This window comes from Vulpes vulpes, chromosome 2, assembly GCF_048418805.1.
Source record: "Vulpes vulpes isolate BD-2025 chromosome 2, VulVul3, whole genome shotgun sequence".
In the NCBI taxonomy this organism is placed as follows: Eukaryota; Metazoa; Chordata; class Mammalia; order Carnivora; family Canidae; genus Vulpes; species Vulpes vulpes.
This window is the reverse complement of record NC_132781.1, coordinates 64,123,153-64,143,647: the sequence shown is the minus strand read 5'-3', so window position 1 is coordinate 64,143,647 and position 20,495 is coordinate 64,123,153. Positions and strand designations below refer to the sequence as shown.

General features: G+C 42.2%; 2 protein-coding genes across 3 annotated transcripts in view; both read left to right on the top strand.

Moving 5' to 3' along the window:
* Nucleotides 1-3,012, top strand: part of MOB1B (MOB kinase activator 1B) — a 108,479-nt gene extending 105,467 nt beyond the window's left edge. The window contains exons 7-8 of the transcript XR_011999869.1: nucleotides 1,869-1,940; nucleotides 2,835-3,012. The gene's annotated coding sequence lies outside the window, so the exon portion shown is untranslated. The remainder of the gene's footprint in view (nucleotides 1-1,868; nucleotides 1,941-2,834) is intronic.
* A 2,488-nt stretch (nucleotides 3,013-5,500) lies between these two features.
* DCK (deoxycytidine kinase) overlaps nucleotides 5,501-20,495 on the top strand; it is a 31,210-nt gene continuing 16,215 nt past the window's right edge. For both annotated transcript variants that reach the window (XM_072748835.1, XM_026003505.2), the window contains exons 1-2: nucleotides 5,501-5,743; nucleotides 10,569-10,684. In XM_072748835.1, coding sequence (XP_072604936.1) covers nucleotides 5,653-5,743; nucleotides 10,569-10,684 — 207 coding nt within the window. In that variant the 5' untranslated portion in view covers nucleotides 5,501-5,652. The remainder of the gene's footprint in view (nucleotides 5,744-10,568; nucleotides 10,685-20,495) is intronic.

Here is a 20,495-nt window from a genome sequence, read left to right as displayed (position 1 = left end):
TTCGTGCAAGGAGCCCGACGCAGATCTCGGTCGGGGCCTCCAGGATCACGTCCTGGGCTGAAGGCGGCGCAAAACCGCTGAGCCACTGGGACTGCCCCGGCTCTTGCTTTTATATTTTGCTCTGCATTCGTGTACTTTTAGGCAATAATGAAGGTTACCAGAAGTAATTTATAACCAAGCTTACTAAGTCAATAAATACCATTTTACAGAAGTTGTTGGGCTGGTGTATACAAATGCATGGACTGTAACCACTACTTATCAATGTTCAGGGACTATTTTTTTTGCTTTTGTTCTCATTTTCTGAGTTGGTTTAGAGTTTTCTTAATAAACCTACATGTTAAAAAAAGAAAAGAACCTATATGTTATCAGTCAAGATCCTGTCTTTAGTTAATACCAGCATTCTCACAGCAGAAAAGGAATTCCCAGATTCCTTTGGTGAAGGAATGGCAGGGTGAAGATGGTAGCATGCTCACAACTGGCTGGTTGCTCCAATGCCCTGCCTTTATCTGCGATTCCAAAATCTTGGAAAACTGAAAGTATTTTCTTGAATTTAGTGCAAACTTAACCCCCGATCTGAAGTTAATAGTCTTTATCCCACTTAATATGAAATCTCTGTTTCACTGTAAATTATCTGTGTATTTAGCACCTCTGCATGATGGTGAGGGATGGTTACATAATATATGTATTACACGATTGTATTTCTTTTCTAACATCCAAAATATTTTTGCATTCTGAAGCATCTGGCTACAAGGGTGTGAGATAACAGGTTGTGGATAAAAATCAAGTAGATTAAAAAAAAAAGGTGTTATATATTTTAGAGAGAGAAAGTGAGCAGAGGGAGGAACATAGGAGGAAAGAATCTCTGCACCGAGCCTGGAGCCTAACGCAGGGGTCCATCTCATGACCCTGAGATCATGATCTGAGCCCAAACCAAGAGTCAGACATTTAACTGAGCCAGCCACCCAGGCGCCCCCAAAACTAAGGAGATTTTTTAAAAGATTTTATTTATTTATTAGACACAGAGAGAGAGAGAGAGAGAGAGAGAGAGAGAGAGGCAGAGACACAAGCAGAGGGAGAAGCAAGCTCCATGCAGGGAGCCCGACGTGGGACTCAATCCCTGGTCTCCAGGATCACGCCCTGGGCTGAGGGCGGTGCTAAACCGCTGTGCCACCCAGGCTGCCCAACTAAGGAGATTTTTAAGAGTTTTTTTTCTCTTATCTCTTCCTTGCATCATCCAAAGATCGTTTAGGAAAATGGTAAATTATGCTGAACCTGATGCCAAGAAGGCTAGGTTTCCCTTATCTACTTCATATTTTAAAGGAACACTTTGAAGCTTTGAGGAACTCAAGTTCTTACAGCCAGAGTTTGGTAGAGCTGGAATTTGAAACTAGTCTTTAATTTTCCACTGCTTAAACCTCTCAATCATGGCATTTTACTACTTTTCTTGTGTGTCTTTTGTGGAAACCACCCTTGGTATTCCCACTCCTCAACTCTAAACATCTTCATCAGATCCATATGAGATTTCTTCCTTTCCTTCTACTTTCCTGTTTGAAGGTCTCAGAGACTCACTCCGCCGTATTCCTCTCTCAGTACTGCTAATATCTGTACCATTTCATGGGTTTTCCTAAACTTGGTGTGGAATATAACACCTAGGGGCTTTTCTGGCTTCCTCACCATCTCTGATGACAAGTGTTCAGGCTTTTTTCATTTCAAAGGTCCTGCTGCTAATCACTAGGGGTTTAACAAAAGTAATAGCCATAAAATAATGGCAAAATAATTATAAGGATGTTAACAAAGAATGATTTTTGCTGTTTTTGTCCTAGAGTTCCCCATAAATTCATATTTTGATTTCTGCCTTTTTTTCTTAGAATGGATTCACCATTAAGGCCCCTTCTGACTCTACCATTAAGATGCATTTCAAGTCTGATGGTAATTGCAAGGTAAAAAAAAGAGTAAGGGGGCTTTTGGTTTCTGTAGACCATTTGATCTCAGGAACTTCTAGATTGGGTAGTGTATTTACCAGATCTTTGCCAAGATTAAAAACAAATACTGGGAATTTCTACGCTGCATCTATCCCCAGCTAGGTGAATCTTCTAGCAGAGTTCATAGCACATGGGTAGGCATTCCAAAATTCAACTTTTGTTAACTATGTGCCAGCTGTAGGGCATGCAAAATTAAGCTATCTATAGTTACGCTGAACAGAAACCGACCCAGTGTGGTAATTTCTGCAGAGATAGCATTGTAGAGGCAGAAAAATTTCCCTTCTTCCTAAAGTCTTTGCCTGGTTTATTTTATTTTATTTTATTTTATTTTATTTTATTTTATTTATTTATTTATTTATTTATTTATTTATTTATTTATCTATTTATTTATTTACTTTTAGTTTTTTTTTCTTTGCGTGGTTTAATAATTACATTGACTCAAGACAGATTAACAGGAGGAAACCAAATTTAATTATGTACATACAGGAGCTTCATAGACATATGAAATTCAAAGGAATGACCAAAGTAGGTCACTGTATCTTTTAGACAAAAACAATAAATTAGAATGGACAAGATAAAGAGGTTTGGGTTTGGAGGTCATAAATTGGGCAAGTAGCAAGGTTTTGCTCATAGGCCTTCTCAGCCCTAAATCGTGTAGTTAGTGATAAGGACGCCTTGTACACTCCCGGCACAGGGAGAGCAGCATCCACATAGATTCATCTCCTGCTTTTAGTGGGGACAAAGGAGGGGCTGAGTGTCCTTCTTTGCACTATTTCTAAAGTACCTTTATTTCTAAATTATCTATATGCCCTAGTGGCATATCTTGGGGTGGCATATTCTCTTGCAACATAGGTGAGATTCAGATCAAATGAAGAGGGGTTTGAGGGATGTGCAGTGACATTTGACTTCGTGAGTTCCCGTTCGGATCCACTGTCGGACCTTGAGACTCGGAGCTGGCAGCTTCACGGCACCTGCTCCCTCCGGGCGAACCGGGTCACGCGGGGATGTCCCGCCCCGGACTGCGAGGTGACTCTGCAGCAGCTCTTAAGGCACCGCGTGGCGCGCAGGGAGAGTGCAGCCCAGCTCCTGTGGCCTGGGTCAGCCCGACGGCCGCCCCCCGGCTGGTGGGGTGATGGCCCGGGTCAGCCCGACGGCCGCCCCCCGGCTGGTGGGGTGATGGCCTGGGTCAGCCCGACGGCCGCCTCCCGGCTGGTGGGGTGATGGCCCGGGTCAGCCCGACGGCCGCCCCCCGGCTGGTGGGGTGATGGCCTGGGTCAGCCCGACGGCCGCCTCCCGGCTGGTGGGGTGATGGCCCGGGTCAGCCCGACGGCCGCCCCCCGGCTGGTGGGGTGATGGCCCGGGTCAGCCCGACGGCCGCCTCCCGGCTGGTGGGGTGATGGCCCGGGTCAGCCCGACGGCCGCCCCCCGGCTGGTGGGGTGATGGCCCGGGTCAGCCCGACGGCCGCCTCCCGGCTGGTGGGGTGATGGCCCGGGTCAGCCCGACGGCCGCCCCCCGGCTGGTGGGGTGATGGCCCGGGTCAGCCCGACGGCCGTCCGCTGGCTGATGGGGTGATGGCCCGGGTCAGCCCGACGGCCGCCTCCCGGCTGGTGGGGTGATGGCCCGGGTCAGCCCGACGGCCGTCCGCTGGCTGATGGGGTGATGGCCCGGGTCAGCCCGACGGCCGCCTCCCGGCTGGTGGGGTGATGGCCCGGGTCAGCCCGACGGCCGCCCCCCGGCTGGTGGGGTGATGGCCTGGGTCAGCCCGACGGCCGCCTCCCGGCTGGTGGGGTGATGGCCCGGGTCAGCCCGACGGCCGCCCCCCGGCTGGTGGGGTGATGGCCCGGGTCAGCCCGACGGCCGCCTCCCGGCTGGTGGGGTGATGGCCCGGGTCAGCCCGACGGCCGCCCCCCGGCTGGTGGGGTGATGGCCCGGGTCAGCCCGACGGCCGCCTCCCGGCTGGTGGGGTGATGGCCCGGGTCAGCCCGACGGCCGCCCCCCGGCTGGTGGGGTGATGGCCCGGGTCAGCCCGACGGCCGCCCCCCGGCTGGTGGGGTGGTGGCCCGGGTCAGCCCGACGGCCGTCCGCTGGCTGATGGGGTGATGGCCTGGGTCAGCCCGACGGCCGCCCCCCGGCTGGTGGGGTGATGGCCCGGGTCAGCCCGACGGCCGTCCGCTGGCTGATGGGGTGATGGCCCGGGTCAGCCCGATGGCCGCCCCCCGGCTGGTGGGGTGATGGCCCGGGTCAGCCCGACGGCCGCCCCCCGGCTGGTGGGGTGATGGCCCGGGTCAGCCCGACGGCCGCCCCCCGGCTGATGGGGTGATGGCCTGGGTCAGCCCGACGGCCGCCCCCCGGCTGGTGGGGTGATGGCCCGGGTCAGCCCGACGGCCGTCCGCTGGCTGATGGGGTGATGGCCCGGGTCAGCCCGACGGCCGCCCCATGGCTGGTGGGGTGATGGCCCGGGTCAGCCCGACGGCCGTCCGCTGGCTGATGGGGTGATGGCCTGGGTCAGCCCGACGGCCGCCCCCCGGCTGGTGGGGTGATGGCCCGGGTCAGCCCGACGGCCGCCCCCCGGCTGGTGGGGTGGTGGCCCGGGTCAGCCCGACGGCCGCCCCCTGGCTGATGGGGTGATGGCCCGGGTCAGCCCGATGGCCGCCCCCCGGCTGGTGGGGTGATTGCCCGGGTCAGCCCGACGGCCGTCCCCCGGCTGGTGGGGTGGTGGCCCGGGTCAGCCCGACGGCCGCCCCCCGGCTGGTGGGGTGATGGCCCGGGTCAGCCCGACGGCCGCCCCCCGGTGATGGGGTGATGGCCCGGGGCCGTCCGCTGGCTGGGGGGTGATGGCCTGGTCTTTCCACCCCGCGCTGCTTCCCGCCAGCCTGTTCCGGACGCGCTGCTTGTCTTCACCGGGCGCGCCGCGAAGGCGGGTCCCCGGCGCCGGCGCCTCCCAGCGACCAGGCCCGGGAGCGCCCGCGCCCGCGCTCGTCCCCCAGCGTCGGCGGCGGCCCTGGGCTCCGCGGGCTTCCGGGACCCCCGCCCCGCGTTCCGCGCTCCCGCCTGACCCGCCCCGGCCGCGGCGGCGGAGGAGGAGGGGCCGCGGGGGCGACGGCGCGCGGGAGAGGGAGAGGGAGAGGAGAGGGGAGAAGAGGGGAGGGGAAGGAGGGGGAGGGAGGGAGGGGAGGGGGCGTGGCTTCCCCGCTGGGCGCTGGAGAGGGAGGGAGGCGGAGGGGAGGGAGGGGAGGAGGGAGAGGGGAGAGGGGGGAAGAGGGGGAGGGGAGGGAGGGGAGGAGGGAGAGGGGAGACGGGGGAGGAGGGGGAGGGAGGGGAGGGGAGGAGGGAGAGGGGAGACGGGGGAGGAGGGGGAGGGAGGGGAGGGAGGGGAGGAGGCAGAGGGGAGGGGAGGGAGGGGAGGGGAGGGGGCGTGGCCTCCCAGCTGGGCGGCCGCCCCGCCCCGCTCCGCCCCGGCCCGCCCCGGCCCCGCCCCCACCGGCAGCGGCCTCCGCGCGCCAAAATCAAACCCCGAGACCCGGCGGCCGGCGCGGCTGCGGCTCCTGGGCCTCGGTTGCGCGTCCGGCACGTTCGGCGGCGGCGGCGGCGGCGGCGGCGGCCCCACGCGCACCTGCGCCCCCTCCACCCTCCCCGGCGGATGCGCTCGGGGCCGCCACGAAGCCCGGAATGGCCACCCCGCCCAAGAGAAGCTGCCCGTCTCCCGCGGCCGGCCCCGAGGGAGCCCGCATCAAGAAAATCGCCATCGAAGGGAACATCGGTGAGGAGGCTCGGGACGGGCCCCAAAGCTGGGGGGCCGCGGCGCCCCCTCCCGGCCGCTCCCCCGCCCCGCGGGGAGGCCCCTGCAGCCGCGCCGTGCGGGTGCGGACACGGCCTCGGGCCGCTTCCCCCCGAAGGCTTCCTGCCCGGCCCGGCCCGGCCTCCTGCCCTGCCCCGCGGGTGGTGGTGCCCCGGGTCGCCAGGTCGTGCACGCCAGGTGCCTCCTCCGGTTGGCCTGTTGGGGTTGCGCAAAGGGAAGGGCTGTATTTGGTTTTGCTTTTGTATGGAGGGTGCTCCTGGGGTGCAATTTCCATACATTAAATTGCCTTTTTAGGTGTCCCCTTCAACGAGGTGTGACACACATCTAATGCTGCTTTACTTCCGTCATGATCAGGATTCAGTGCATTTCTATCACCTCGAAGTTCCCTGGTGCTCCTCCGTAGTCCGCGCCCTCTGCATTCCTTCCCCTTGCAACCACGGATCGGGTTTCTGTCTCTATAAGGTTTGCCTTTCCCCAGAATGTCATATAAATAGAATCACAGACTATGTAGCCTTTTGTGTCTCACTTCTTTTATTGACCATAATTAGATTTTTCATGTTCTTGTATCTGTGGTTCTCTTTGCTGAGTAGTGTTCCACTGCATAGATATACCAGTTTATTTCTTCCCCAGTTGTGAACATTTGGATGGTTTCCAGTTTTAACCATTATAGATAAAATGGCTCTAAATATCTGAGTACAAGGAAAGAGCTTTTTAATGACCTTAATACCGTGGAGTTCTCACCTCTTCCCCCACATCCAAGTAAACATTGGCTTATGATTCAAAGACCAGTCCTGTTTCTGTTCCTAACCCAGATGAGGGTGGACTATACCATGCATGTCATTTTGCAAGGTACGTCTAAACTTACATTCTTCTGTATTTCCTACCACAGGAAACCTATGCCTGACACTTCCTGTTCTGATAGAATTTTTTTGGCACCAAGTTGAGTACTGGCCATTCATGCATACAGCAAATGTTTTTTTTAAAATTCTTAACACATTCAAAACTCTTGAACTTCTTTAAAAAGATGAGGCAAAGCAGATGGGTTAGCAGCATTCCAAGGAGCTGAATACACCCTCAAAGAGGAGATCTTGTTGCATTGTTCCAGTGAGGCATCAGTCCCAAAAGACTCTCATTTGGTCTTAGGATAAGTTCTTTGAAGTTGAACGTGTACTAGTAGGATTCCTTCTAGCAACATACTGGATAAAGAAGAACATGTATATAGGAGGAAGTAGTTAAACAAAGCCATTTCTTTCTTTCTTTTTTTTTAAGATTTTATTTATTTATTCATGAGAGGCAGAGACATAGGCAGAGGGAGAAGCAGGCTCCCCAGCAGGGAGTCTGATGTGGGACTCGATTCCAGGACCTGAGCTGAAGGCAGACACTCAACCACTGAGCCACCCAGGTGCCCCAACAAAGCCATTTCAAAAGTAAATTTGAATGAACAGCCCCAAAGATCAATAACACAATGAATTAATCCCCTTCTCTTTTTTTTTTCCCCTTCCCTTTCTTAAATCCAGTTAAGCAACATGTCATATCTGGAAAGTTACTACTCCTTAAACATCTTTAATCTTCCCAGCACCTGAAATAATTTCCTAATATGTCACCTCATCTCTAGTGTCTTGACTAGCTCCAGAGGAGACTTAGTATATGCAAATGTAATTTTGTTATTCCCTACTTAAAATTCTCTGATTTCTCCATTATCTACACTTGAATGAGTTGCACACTGATGGCTTGCTTTTGCACAGTAGTGGCATGTGTAGATTTGGAAAACAAATTTTAATGAATTGCTAGCATTTAAAAATTTTGAGATTTCTTGTGAACATCTAGATTCTTGCAATTTCTTATAATAGCAGAAGATCTGGTAACACTGGGCCTGTGTTCTCTAAGATAACAATTTGCTAATATTTAGATGGGTTATGTTCCTTACCGCTTACTGTCTTAACACTGAAGCTTTGTCAGTTGCTATTAATGTGCTTGTACTATTGTTCCTGTCTCTTCCACCTTATTTGCCAGACCCAAATAAGTATAAACATACAGATTGCTAATATGTATGTAGAATACTATTTTGTGATTCCTAGAATTTGAACTTTAACTGGTCATTTTCCTTTTGTACTCATGTAACTTAACTTCTCATGTTCTCTGTTACTAAAATATTCCCTTGTGTTAGATTTACAGAGGCCTTACCTGCTTCTTCTCATCATAATAGTTTATAGAGATGATTTTTGGCATCATAATGCCTGCTTGACATTAGTAATTCCGTTAGGTCCCATGACTTTTTAAAGTATTAATATCTGTGACTTTTAGTTCTTGTTCTCCTTTGCTTTTATAGAATATTAATTTATTCATTGGCTTATTTTCTAGATCCTCACTTTCCCTCCAAAAGTTAAGGAACTAGATATTAATCTGATTAGGAACTACAGGTAACTATTGTTACTCTCTTTGAATTAAGGAGTAATTTTATTTTATTTTTTAAAAGATTTTTAATTTATTTATTCATGAGAGACAGAGAGAGAGAGGCAGACATAGGCAGAGGGAGAAGCAGGCTTCTGGAGGGGAGCCTGATATGGGACTCGATCCTGGGACTCTGGGAATATGCCCTGAGCCAAAGGCAGACGGACACTCAACCACTGAGCTACCCCAGGCATCCTTAAGGAGTAGTTTTAAAGAGTACCTGTTTTTGCTCTTGAAATTTTAGAGTATGACCACATAAATTTTTTCTGTTTTTAGGGACATCAGAAGAAAGCTGAATTTTTTAGCTTTACATGTTTTCAGACACTGGCTGTTGCGTGATTTTTAATGTGTTCCTTGGACTCTCTCTCTGAACATCATGTTTTCCTTTCCTTCCTCCATCTAGTTCAGTGAATGTCCATTGATCATTTTATATGCTTCCATTTACCAATCTAAATGTTCCATCAGAATCTGTGGTCACCAGTCTTTTTTCCATGATTAAATCTAACGGTCATCTAGTTAGATTCTGTGGTGATAATAGGACTTTGTATTTTGCTTCTCAGCAGTTCTCTGTTACCTTCTTATTGATCGCCTTCATCCATCCCTGTTTTTGCTTTGTGTGTGATTTAAAAAAACAAAACAAAACAAAAACAACGTATTTAAGAGAGAGGGTAGGAGAAGAGGCAGAGGGAGAGAATCTTCAAGCAGACTCCCCACTGAACTTGGGGATCCTGATGCAGGGATTGACCCACAACTTCTAAGGACCTCTAAGATCATGACCTGAGCCGAAACCAAGAGTTGGGACACTCAACCAACTGAGCAACCTTGGTGTCCCTCTACGTGTGATCTTTTAAAGTTCTGGTTTTTTTCTTCTTTTCTATTGCCTATGTAATGTCCTAGGTTTGAATATAGTCCTTCAAGTCAAAAGTAAGTTCTTTTTGCCATTTTTGGATCCAGTTTATAAGGATGAGGAAGCTTTTCCTGTAAGGTTGCAGAAGCTGTTTTTTAATATTTTAATATCTCTGTGTGTTTTTATTTACATAGGGAGAGAGAAAGAAACAGACAGAGAGAGAGAGTGAGAACACATCATGTTGACTAGAGATGGCTAATATAACCGCATTTGGTGACTTCAGATAGGAAGGGTGTGGTGGTCATCAGGAGTGTTGCCACCCTGTTACATTCTAGGTCAAGGCTTTCCTTACTATTAAGTAGAATGTATTACAAAGTAATATTAAAATAGTCAATATAATATGTCCTGATTATACCTGAATATTTCCTTTATTTTCCCTACGGGGTATCTCATTTCTATCTCACTAGAAACTAGTGAATAATCAGGGAAGCAAAGTACATACAACTTTTATTTTTTTTTTAAGGGTTAGATAAGTGCACAGAATCATGAAAGTGAAGGAGAGAAAACATGGCTATTTCTATTTCATGGCCTTTGCAAAAATGTTTTTATAATTTCTATTAGTTATTATGGCTTAATGTTGTATAGTTATACAATTAATGTCATATAGTCACCCTGTCTCATTATTAAACTCTAGGTATTAGGTGGATCTTTATATTGATTTTATAGTTCATTTGGCTGTTTCTGAGTTGGTTTTAGATAGGAAAAATTTAAACTTGTTTGTAAACAGAGAATAGAGCCAGAAGACAAAAATTTTGAAAATGCAAGAGCCTGTAATGATTGTCACTGTAGTTATAGCTTGTTTATCATGACAGTTTCCATAAAGGGGGTATTATTATTTCCATTGTATTATGAAGAAACAGGCTCAAGGAGTTTCAGTGACCTGCCCAGAATCACATATCTAATTAAGTAGGAGAATAGCCTTAACTATTTCCCACAAAGTTATCTCTAATTACTTGGTTAAAGAAAGTGTTTTCTGCCGTAACACCTTGCCCACAATTTTACCAGGTTTTATTTTATTTATTTATTTTTTAAAAAGAGATTTTATTTATTTATTCATGAGAGAGGCAGAGATATAGGCAGGGAGCTTCCTGCAAGGATCCTCATGTGGGACTCGATCCCGGGATCACTCCCTGAGCTGAAGGCAGATGCTCAACCACTGAGCCACCCCGGTGTCCCTTCACCAGATTTTAAATTCTTCTGTTCCATGGTTTCGATAAGCTAAAAAAAAGTAACAAATATGCTTAATACAAGTGGGTAGGAATTCTTTTAGTTTTCATTAAAATAAATCTGAAGAGAAAGTTTAGGAAATTGAATATTTTTGTTTTTTGTATTGTTTGCTAGTATAAATTTTGTTAGAGCTGATGACTGTTTTGGCTTTTTTCTCCCACTAAATCTCCTTCCTCATTTTTCCTTTTCCTCTCCCAACAGCCTCAGGGAAGACAACATTTGTGAATATCCTTAAACATGTCTGTGAGGATTGGGAAGTGGTTCCTGAACCTGTTGCCCGTTGGTGCAATGTTCAAAGTGCTCAAGGTGACTGTGAGGTATGAAAATAAAATTAGCTAAATAGAATAAATATCCTTTGTTTTAGAGGACCAGTGGTATTTAACCTTTTGTTTTTTGTTTTTTTCTAATAAAATTTTCAAATCTAGCTTTAAGTATCTTCATCTTCATACATAGATATGTGTATATGTGTGTGTATAAATATTCACTGACCTAAGCCCTTAAGATTTATGTACTTCATTGCATCTAAGTAGAATTTTAGGAGTTTTTAAAAATTAATTTAAAAGTTTAAAAGATTAAATTGCAAATTAAATTTCTTAGGTAGCTTTTTACATTTTGTTTAAAAACAAGCAAAAACAAAGACAAAAAAAAGTTACCCAGTAACTGAATTTTATTAGTTTAACCTTTTGAAACTTTTGTCTTAAAAGAGACAAGCATCCGTTTATTTCTTTGTACCTTTCATTCTTGCCAGACTTTCACCCTAGACACAATTGTTAATTTCCCAGCGCTTTCCATTCTACATTGCACGTAAGAAAGAAGGAATAATAGTTAAATTTCATTTTTTATTGTATGTGTATGAAGGAAAGGGATCTGATTGCTAGGACTTTCATTTCTGGAGAAATGAGACTTGAAATTGAAAGCAGCATAGCAGAAATCTTCAAAATGGAAATGTGTAACTTTTTTAGAATTGAGGAGAAGATTGGACAAAAATGTCTATTTTTTTCAAGTTTAGCTGTTGATCTGAGGAATCTGGGAATAATAATTGTGTACTTAAAATGTAAATCATTAGCAAGATATTCTATAGACTTAGGATATATGGTTTTGAATAACTAAAAATATTTTCTCACACGCTGATTTGTCAAGCATAGTTAGCTTTAGGGACACAACTTAGTACATTCTGATCCTTAGAATAATCCAGGACTAAATCTTAAAGGAACTTCCTTTCCATATGGACTCCATTTTCTTTTCTTTTTTTAAAGATTTTATTTATTTGAGAGAGAGGGAGAGAGTATAAGTGGTGGGGGGAAAGTCAGGAAGAGGGAGAAGCAGATTCCCCCCTGAGCAGGGAGCCCAGTGTGGGGCTAAATCCCAGGACCCTGGGATCATGACCGAGCCAAAGGCAGATGCTTAACTGACTGAGCCACCCAGGTGCCCTTGGACTCCATTTTCATAAGAAACTGATATTTCAGCTTGGTCTCTGGGGAAAGACTGGATTAGCCATAAGTAGAATTTTAAAGTGGGTAAATTTATTTGCTTCTTTCTTTTCAACATTTTTTAATGACCTATGATATAACTCTAGAAAAGCATATGAAACTACTTGAGTTTGAAGAACAATTGGGAAGCTAACCATAGCCAGGTCGAGAAATAGATTATTACTGATATTCTAGAAGTCCCCATTCTTCCTCAGGGCACAATATCACCTTTCCTAGGGTAACAACTCCGCTAAGGGTAATCACTCACATAAAATAATTCTTGCAATAATACTTTATTTTGCTTTCCAGAAATACTTTGACTATACATGAACAATGCATGAACATATCTCTAAAAAAATATAATTTAGTTTTGTCTGTTTTTGAATCTTATATAAATGAAATCAACTATAATCTTTATCCTCTTGCTTTTTTTACTTTGTAAGTATGAAATTTGTCCATATTGTTGCATACAGTTGCAGCTTGTGCATTTTCATTGCCATATAATATTCAATTATATTTATATCTCACTGTTTGTTTATTCTGTACCTTTGATCAATTTTTGAGTGATTTCTAGTTTAGTTTCTGTAAAAACAGCTGCATACATACAAGAGTTTCTCTAGGAATAAAGTAAAATCACTGGCTGGTGGGCTATTCGTATGATGCCTGTTTTCCAAAGTGGTTATTATCAGCTTCCTAATTTTTGTCATTCTGTTGGGTGTTTAATATTATGTTTTAAATCTGTATTTTGTTGATTGCTAATGATATTGTGATTATTTAATTAATTTATTTGCATTTTGATTGCTTTTGTGAAGTCCCTGTTCAGGTCCTTTTGTCATTTTCCTTTGAATCTTCTGTCTTCCCTCCCCTCTGCATTTTTATTTCCCAGAGTATGTCTTGTTGGCCTTTTTCACTGAAATGCCCTACTCATGTTTGCTTACCTTCAGAAATGAGAGACCTATGTTCTAAAAACACCTCTTTACCCCTCATTTTGCGGTAAACTATCAGTGCAGTTATTCTCAGGTGTTAGATAAGAACTAGACAAATTAAACCAATGTCAGAAATACACAAGAGATTCTTTTATTGAGAGAATGTTAGACTAGATTGGATTAGTTGACCTCCACTTAAGGCCCATTCTAGTTTTAATGTCATAAGCTTCTAACTCATTAAATATGAATAACTAGTTCTCTGGCACATTAAATACCTCTGCCTTTCATTATACCTATAATATGGGATGCAGAAACTGATGCCAAAAATGCCAAAAATTTTAATTTTGTAGAGAGAAATGTAATTATCAGATTCACCGAATTCGGTCAGTAAGTTCTCTGTGGAGGCCCATAATTCTCAACCAGTGGAAGGAACTCATAAGAATCCAGAGTTTTATTAGTATGCTTATAAAATGACAGACAATCCCTTGGGAAGTTTAATATGAGAAATGGCTCCTAGTTAACAATGACTGCCCTAGTGAATTACCGTTAGTGTTAGGATTATATTGACCCTTTTAGTTAGGTTCGAGAGAAGAGATTGAAAACATTGCATTAATATATGTGAGAAGACAAATTTATAGTAAGTCGGTTGTCTACCAACCCTAGAATCAGGGCCCAGGGGAATTAGTTATATTATCTTAATGACTGATATCATCAGACATTGATGCACCTTTGTCTCTATTTTCAGACTCCTGGTTTCACGGATCTGATATTCATGTTTATGGGTAGGGGCAATTTCTTCCCACGTACTAGAGTCAAAATTCCAAATTGATCTTTATAACTACCACATGGATGAACCTATACATTCATCATACAGTTTAATCTAGTCATGTTTCCGTAGTATTTCAATTTGATAACCTTAATTGGTACAGATTCTTGGAGGATAGTTTTATTTTTGTATATAAATTGGGGTCTGGTTATGATGTTGGTCCTTTGTACTTCTAGGTGGCATTTCAGACAATGTGGATAGTATTTTGGAGATAAGGTTGTGGAGTGTGAGGATGGTGGGGGACAGGTTCTCTGTATCTTTAGATATTTTCTTCTTTTATTCCAGACCTCCACTAAACTCAGGAAATGGGATTTTCTTCCTTCATCCTGCAGCTCTTCTCCCCCAGACCTGTTTCTGTTCAATTCCTCACCATTTTAGTGTGAATCACCCATGGTCTAAATCTTAATTTTGTTAGAAGGTTGTCAGTAGTGAGAAGTAGACGGTCTTCAGACCCAACCTTGGCAAGGCCAGTCTACTTGGGATGTTCTTCATTTATCTCACTCTTTGTCAGTTGCTGTAGAATTGGAAGAGTTGGATTATTGGTACCTTTGATCTCTTACCTTAGCCAGTAACTTAATTTGCACCTTTATGCTTTGCTTGCATTTTGTTTTTTAGCTGTTTTATTTATTTTTTTTTACCTGCCACCTAGTGGCTGAAATGTTGCTATACTATTGATAAACTGCACCAATTTTAGCAAAATAATGAGACAGAGTACCTAAAAAGATTATGTAGCTTTCCCTCCTTTCCTCTCTCACGATAAGATTATCTTTAAAGGTCTACCCAGATGATCACCAATCTTGGAATTGAAGCTTTATTTCAAATAGTTGCTTATTTGGTGGTTTATATTATTATTTAGGCCCAAAGCTTTGATTTAATCCCTTCCATTTAGCTTATTTTTGAGATGGACAAATTCTTAGGGACATATCTCTGCTCTGTCCTGTTTTTCTTATTGAATTTAAGTCTTAAGGGATCTTTGTTATTTTTTTTTTAAATATTTTATTTATTTATTCATGAGAGACACAGAGAGGCAGAGACACAGGCAAAGGGAGAAGCAGGCTCCATGCACGGAGCCCAACATGGGACTTGATTCCGGGTCTCCAGGATCACACCCTGCCTGGGCTGAAGGCGGCACTAAACCGCTGAGCCACCCGGGCTGCCCAGGATCTTTGTTATTAATTGTGAAATACTATTTTACTTTTATCCAAAACTTCTTACCACTAAGAAGCCACTGAAAAAATTAGAATTGTGATAAAGAAGGGATAAAATATACTTGTTTTTCAAATAACAGCATTTTTTAATAAGTCATTCTTGAAAATTAGGAATGAGTAGGAAAGTACTTTTACTTATACCTTCTGAAATATCTTGATAACTTTTTTGGCTGTTTTATGATTATCTTGTTTGGTAGATTCTGATCTTTTTTGATTGAACTTAATTCAACTCTTGCAATGTTTACAAAATTAGATTAGAATTAAAAGATAAATGATTTTGTATCTTTACTCAGTATTACTGTTTTTCACTTACCTTGACAATAATATGTGCTTTATGCAAAATAATGAAGTATTCTATCATGAAGTGAGTTATAGAATTATAGATATGAATGACAGAAACAGTAAAAGTTATCTGTTATCCCATCACCTTATCTGTATCTTATGTATAGTTGACATAGTAATTTATTATATCTGATACTGGCAGCGGGGTGGATACATAATTTTAATTTTTATTTATTTATTTATTTATTTATTTATTTATTTATTTATTTATGATAGTCACAGAGAGAGAGAGAGAGGCAGAGACACAGGCGGAGGAAGAAGCAGGCTCCATGCAGCGGGAGCCTGATGTGGGATTCGATCCCGGGTCTCCAGGATCGCGCCCTGGGCCAAAGGCAGGCGCCAAACCGCTGCGCCACCCAGGGATCCCGGGATACATAATTTTAAAAAATATACAGTAATACAGTAAAAATATACAGTAGTATTCAAACATTGTTTGAAGTTAAGAAAATATCATAGATTACCAAAGGAAGGAACTAAAACTCTCCTGGATTACTCAGAGAAGACTGCAGATCTTACTTGGCACAATAGTATACAATTTTGTGCTTTGCTTTTTTCTCTCTCATGTTTATTTCAAAGGTAATTAAAAATGTCAGAGTTTACTATAAATAATTTCTAAAGGCAACCTAACTTACATGCATGTACCAGTATTTACATAATATAAATGCCTAATAATAGTGGAATGATAGCCTATTTGCTTAGTAATGTGATAAACATCTTTGTGGTTAAATCTGTAATCCAAGTTATTTCTTTAAGACAAATTTCCAAAAGTGCAGTTAAGTAGGCCTAAGAATATAGATTTTAAAAAGTAAATATAGCTAAGCTGCTTTGCAGAGATGTTCTATCAACTTTTACATAATATAATTTGACCCTGAGGCATTCAGATATTTTTATTTGGGTCCTTTTCAGAGGGGAATGAACTGAAAAAATTACACTCAAGTTGGTAAAGATGATATACAGTGTTTTTTGGATACATTTTTAATTTGAATTTTATTCTTAATGTTCATAGTTGCATACAAAAACCCCCAGCGATTTGTAGTCTCTAAAACTTCATGCATAGAATCAAAAGAAAATATTTTATATGGGCTCTTAGATTATCCTGAAAAACTAGAAAATGATTTCCTGGCTCAACTGTTAATTTTTTAATTTGGTGTGGTTGAACTGAGACAACAGCTAACATCTTGAAAGCTATAAAACTGTACTGTAGATTTTTAAATTTTGTTTTAATTTAGGCATTTGTATTTTTAGAACAACTAGCTGGTTATTATTTTTTCAATTGGGTTATGAGTCAGAATTAGTTCTTTAAATTATTTTCATGTAGTAGACTTTGAAATTACTTTGGGCCAGAGTAAACAAATCTGGAAAATACAAATAAAAAGAGTCTTTTTTTGTGTGATTAATATTTTCATTGTGGAAAAAACACATCATAAACTTTACCATCTTAACCATTTTTAAATATATGGTTCAGTAGTGTTAGGTGTATTTACAATGTTGTAAAGCAGATCTGTTGTAAAACAGATCTTTTCATCTTGTAGAACTAAAACTATATTCATTAAACAATTCTCCTTTACCCCTTTTATTTAGCCCTTGGGAGCTACCATTCTTCTTTCTTCTATCTATGAATTTGACTACTTTATTTAATTAATTTTTAAGATTTTATTTTTATTATTATTTTTTTTAAAGATTCTATTTTTAAGTAGTCTCTGTACCCCCTATGTGGCTTGAACCTACAATCTCTAGATCAAGAGTACATGTTCCGCTGACTGAGCCAGCCAGGTGCCCCTGAATTTGACCACCTTAGATTCCTCCTTATAATTGGAATAATACAGTATTTGTCCTTTTGTGACTGGCTTATTTCACCTAGCATATTGTCCTCCAAATTCTTCAAAAAAAAGTTTCAAACTTCTCACTATATAACAAGCCCATTTCATATTATCTATGTAACCTACTTTGTTATCTTTGTGCATAGCAAATTTATCCTGTTTTTCAGATGAGCTGAGTTCACTTCTAAGGATATTATTAAATATCTGTATCAGGTAGATTTAAGGTAATGCTTCCTGCTATCATAAACTCTAAGATCTCTGTAGTTCAAAATAATAAATTTTATTTCTGAGAGAACAGTGCAATATGGTATTTAGTGGATAACGTACCATGCTGTGATGCAGCGACCCAGGCCCTTTCTAAATTGTGGCTCATCCAACCTGTAGAACAGTGCTTCAGACTTTAATGTTTATTAGAATGACCTGAAACATTTTTAAATCACATACTTGGGCCCTTACCTGCACCTAGTTTTTGACTTAATGCATCTGATGTGGGGTGGGTGCTAAAAATGGGCATTTCTCACAAGTTCCCAAGTAATGTTGCTGTTGCTGTTACGGGGACCATACTTTGTTACCCCTGCCTGGAGCCGAAATTAAGAGCTTCTGCTCTAGGATCTTGGTGTCCTTTGCTTCTAGCTGATGGAGAAAGAGAGGAACATCACAGTTGAGAGGTTTTTAGATTGAAGCCTGGAAATGGTATACATTGTTTCTGCCTTACTTTCCTTGATTAGAATTGAGTCACATGGCCATGCTCAACTACAAGGGAGGCTGGGAAATAAAACCTTGTTTGTGTCCAGGAAGAAAAGCAATGTGGCTTTAGGGAACACATAGTGGTGTTTATTTTTTAATGTAACTTAAACTCAAAATGCCAAGTTTAATTAATTTATGTGGAAGAGATCTTCAACAAATATTCTCTATTTTCCACTTATAAGGTAAAAAAGAAGTTGATAAACTTCATTTAGCTGAAAAGATTCATTTGTATGAAATATTTTTTTTCCCTGGAGGATGCTGAATAAATAGGAAAGTCAATTTATAATTAACAAAACCTTTTCAATGAAACTTAATAAATTTATTCTTTAAGCAGTTTGGGAAGGCAATTAACTACACCCTTATTTCCGTTCATCATCTGCTGAGTTTTTTCTACACAGACTTATTGTTGACAGTTAGCTTCTTGCTGTTTTATGCTTTTTTTTTTTTTTTCTTCAATTTTGGGAAGAAGATTCAGTTAATTATGTGGTTTGCGGTATGTAATTTAAACTCTGCCTCAAAGTGCCATGTGTTTGTGTGGTTTTTAGTTCTTAACTGAAACTTTGAGGTCAATATTTATACTTCTGGATTTTTTTTTTTCCCCAGAGGAAAACCACCTACTTTGAGCGTGAACTTCTAGAAAGTGTTCAGGGGTGTTTATTTGGGCTAGGATTGAGAACAGGAATTAAGCCATCATATTTTATTCCTTATATTCCTTAGGATATAAGATTAAAGACTTCATACGACTTTATTTTGGAAACCTTTAGCTTGATGTTACAGAAAAGGCTGGGGAAGCATCCTTTGCCCACCATAGGGACTTCTGAAGACAGCTCCTTGTTTCTTCCTTTTGTCTGGGACTTTAGATACATGTTTGACCCTACAGTCCACGTGGTAGATAAACTGTCTTTCTTCTAAAAACAAGAGTATTCAGGAAAGTCAGCTGTTAGGACAGAGCTCATTCTTGGTTTTCTGACAGGTAGGGAAATGATCATTCCTAGTTCACAAAGGAAGGACTTGTCTCCTAAGATGTTTTGCCTTCTGATTCTCTGGACTATGAATATGAGCTCTTCTTTGCTAAAGCAATTGCAGTTGAACTAATAATAATGGGATATGGTTCCTGTAAATGGAGGCATTAGGCTTATATGTTTGATTTGGCATATGTTGATCCTCTTAGGGATTACTGTTTGGTCATTGGAATTTAGAGAGAGGGAATATTAGGAAGTGACAGTGACTGGCATATCCCAAGGTATGTGAGATTGTCCTTTTTTGCATAGATAAAATTGGAATTGGTTTTATTTTCCTTTCTAAAATTAAAAGTTTAAAAAGGGAAGCATATGCTTAATGATAAGATTGTAGATGAAATTCAGTTACATTAAATGCTGTTGTAATAAAATTTTACATATAACCTGAATATTTATAAGCTCTAATTCAGCTACTAGTTACAATATAATCTTAGAATGCACTTTAGTTTTTCTAAACTTTTTTTTGTCAGTAAAATGGGAATGGTAATAGGAAAAATCAAACTTGTGTAAGAATTAAATAAAAAAACAAAAATGAAAGTCCATTGGGTTGGAAAGACTATATATAGTCAGGGAGTGTTTTATAGTAAGTTAAAGTACATGAGATATTTGGGAGATTCTTATACTAAAAAATTATTTATTTATCTGAAATTCAAATTTAACTGGAGGTCCTGGGTTTTGTTTTTTTCTTTCTTAATCTGACAACTCTAATACTAAAGTATCCTAATATATTCTAGTACTGTGAAAGAAAGAATATTGCCACAAAAAAGAAGGAATTTCAGTGACTTCTTTCTGTTCATCCTCTTATCTTGATTTGGAAAGTGTGGAATGGTAGGGTTTATTGACTTTGACCTATAATTGTGAAGTGGCATTAGTGAAGTGGCAGTCCTCAGATGCTCAAAATTACTTCTATGTATTTTACAAATTAGAGGTATATTTAGAATACCAGGTCTCTTTAAAAAAAATCCACATATTAAATTAGATATCCCCTAATGAACACTACTATAATCAGACTATATAAAAATCTAATAACAAAAATAACAAAAATTTGTATAGAATATTTTAATGGATATTGTGGTTGGGGGAGAGACTGGTAAATAGGTACTGCCTAGGTATCAGGAGTTTTTGAGGATTAAAGAATACTAGAAGAGACCTAAGATGACCTTGCCAATTTAATTATTTAAACACATAGTACTGGCAGCCCCGGTGGCGCAGCGGTTTAGCGCCGCCTGCAGCCCGGGGTGTGATCCTGGAGACCCAGAATCGAGTCCCACGTCGGGCTCCCTGCATGGAGCCTGCTTATTCCTCTCCCTGTGTCTCTGCCTCTCTCTCTCTCTCTCTCTCTCTCTGAATAAATAAATAAACCTTTAAAAAAAACCACACACCTAGTACTTTATGCAGAGTTGGTACTAGGCTAGAGATATGAACAAAGTAGTGAAACATTTTATTTTATTTTACTTATTTTAGAGAAGTAGAGAGGGGCAGAAGGAGAGAGAGAAAATCTTAAGCAGATTCCCTGAGCACTGAGACCAATTCAGGGCTTGATTCCAAGAACCTAGGATCACGACCCAAAGCGAAACCAACAGTTGTACACTTAACTGACTAAGCCACCCAGGTGCCCTGAAGTGAAACATTTAGTAAGCTTTTGTGATATTTTGTAAGAGCAGTAGGTAATTTCACTGTTTCTAGAGGTCAAATATTGAGAAGAATTTTAAAATTTCTAGTTACAGAATGCCAGATTCATACATTTCTGTGTCAAAAACTTGAGTAGGAG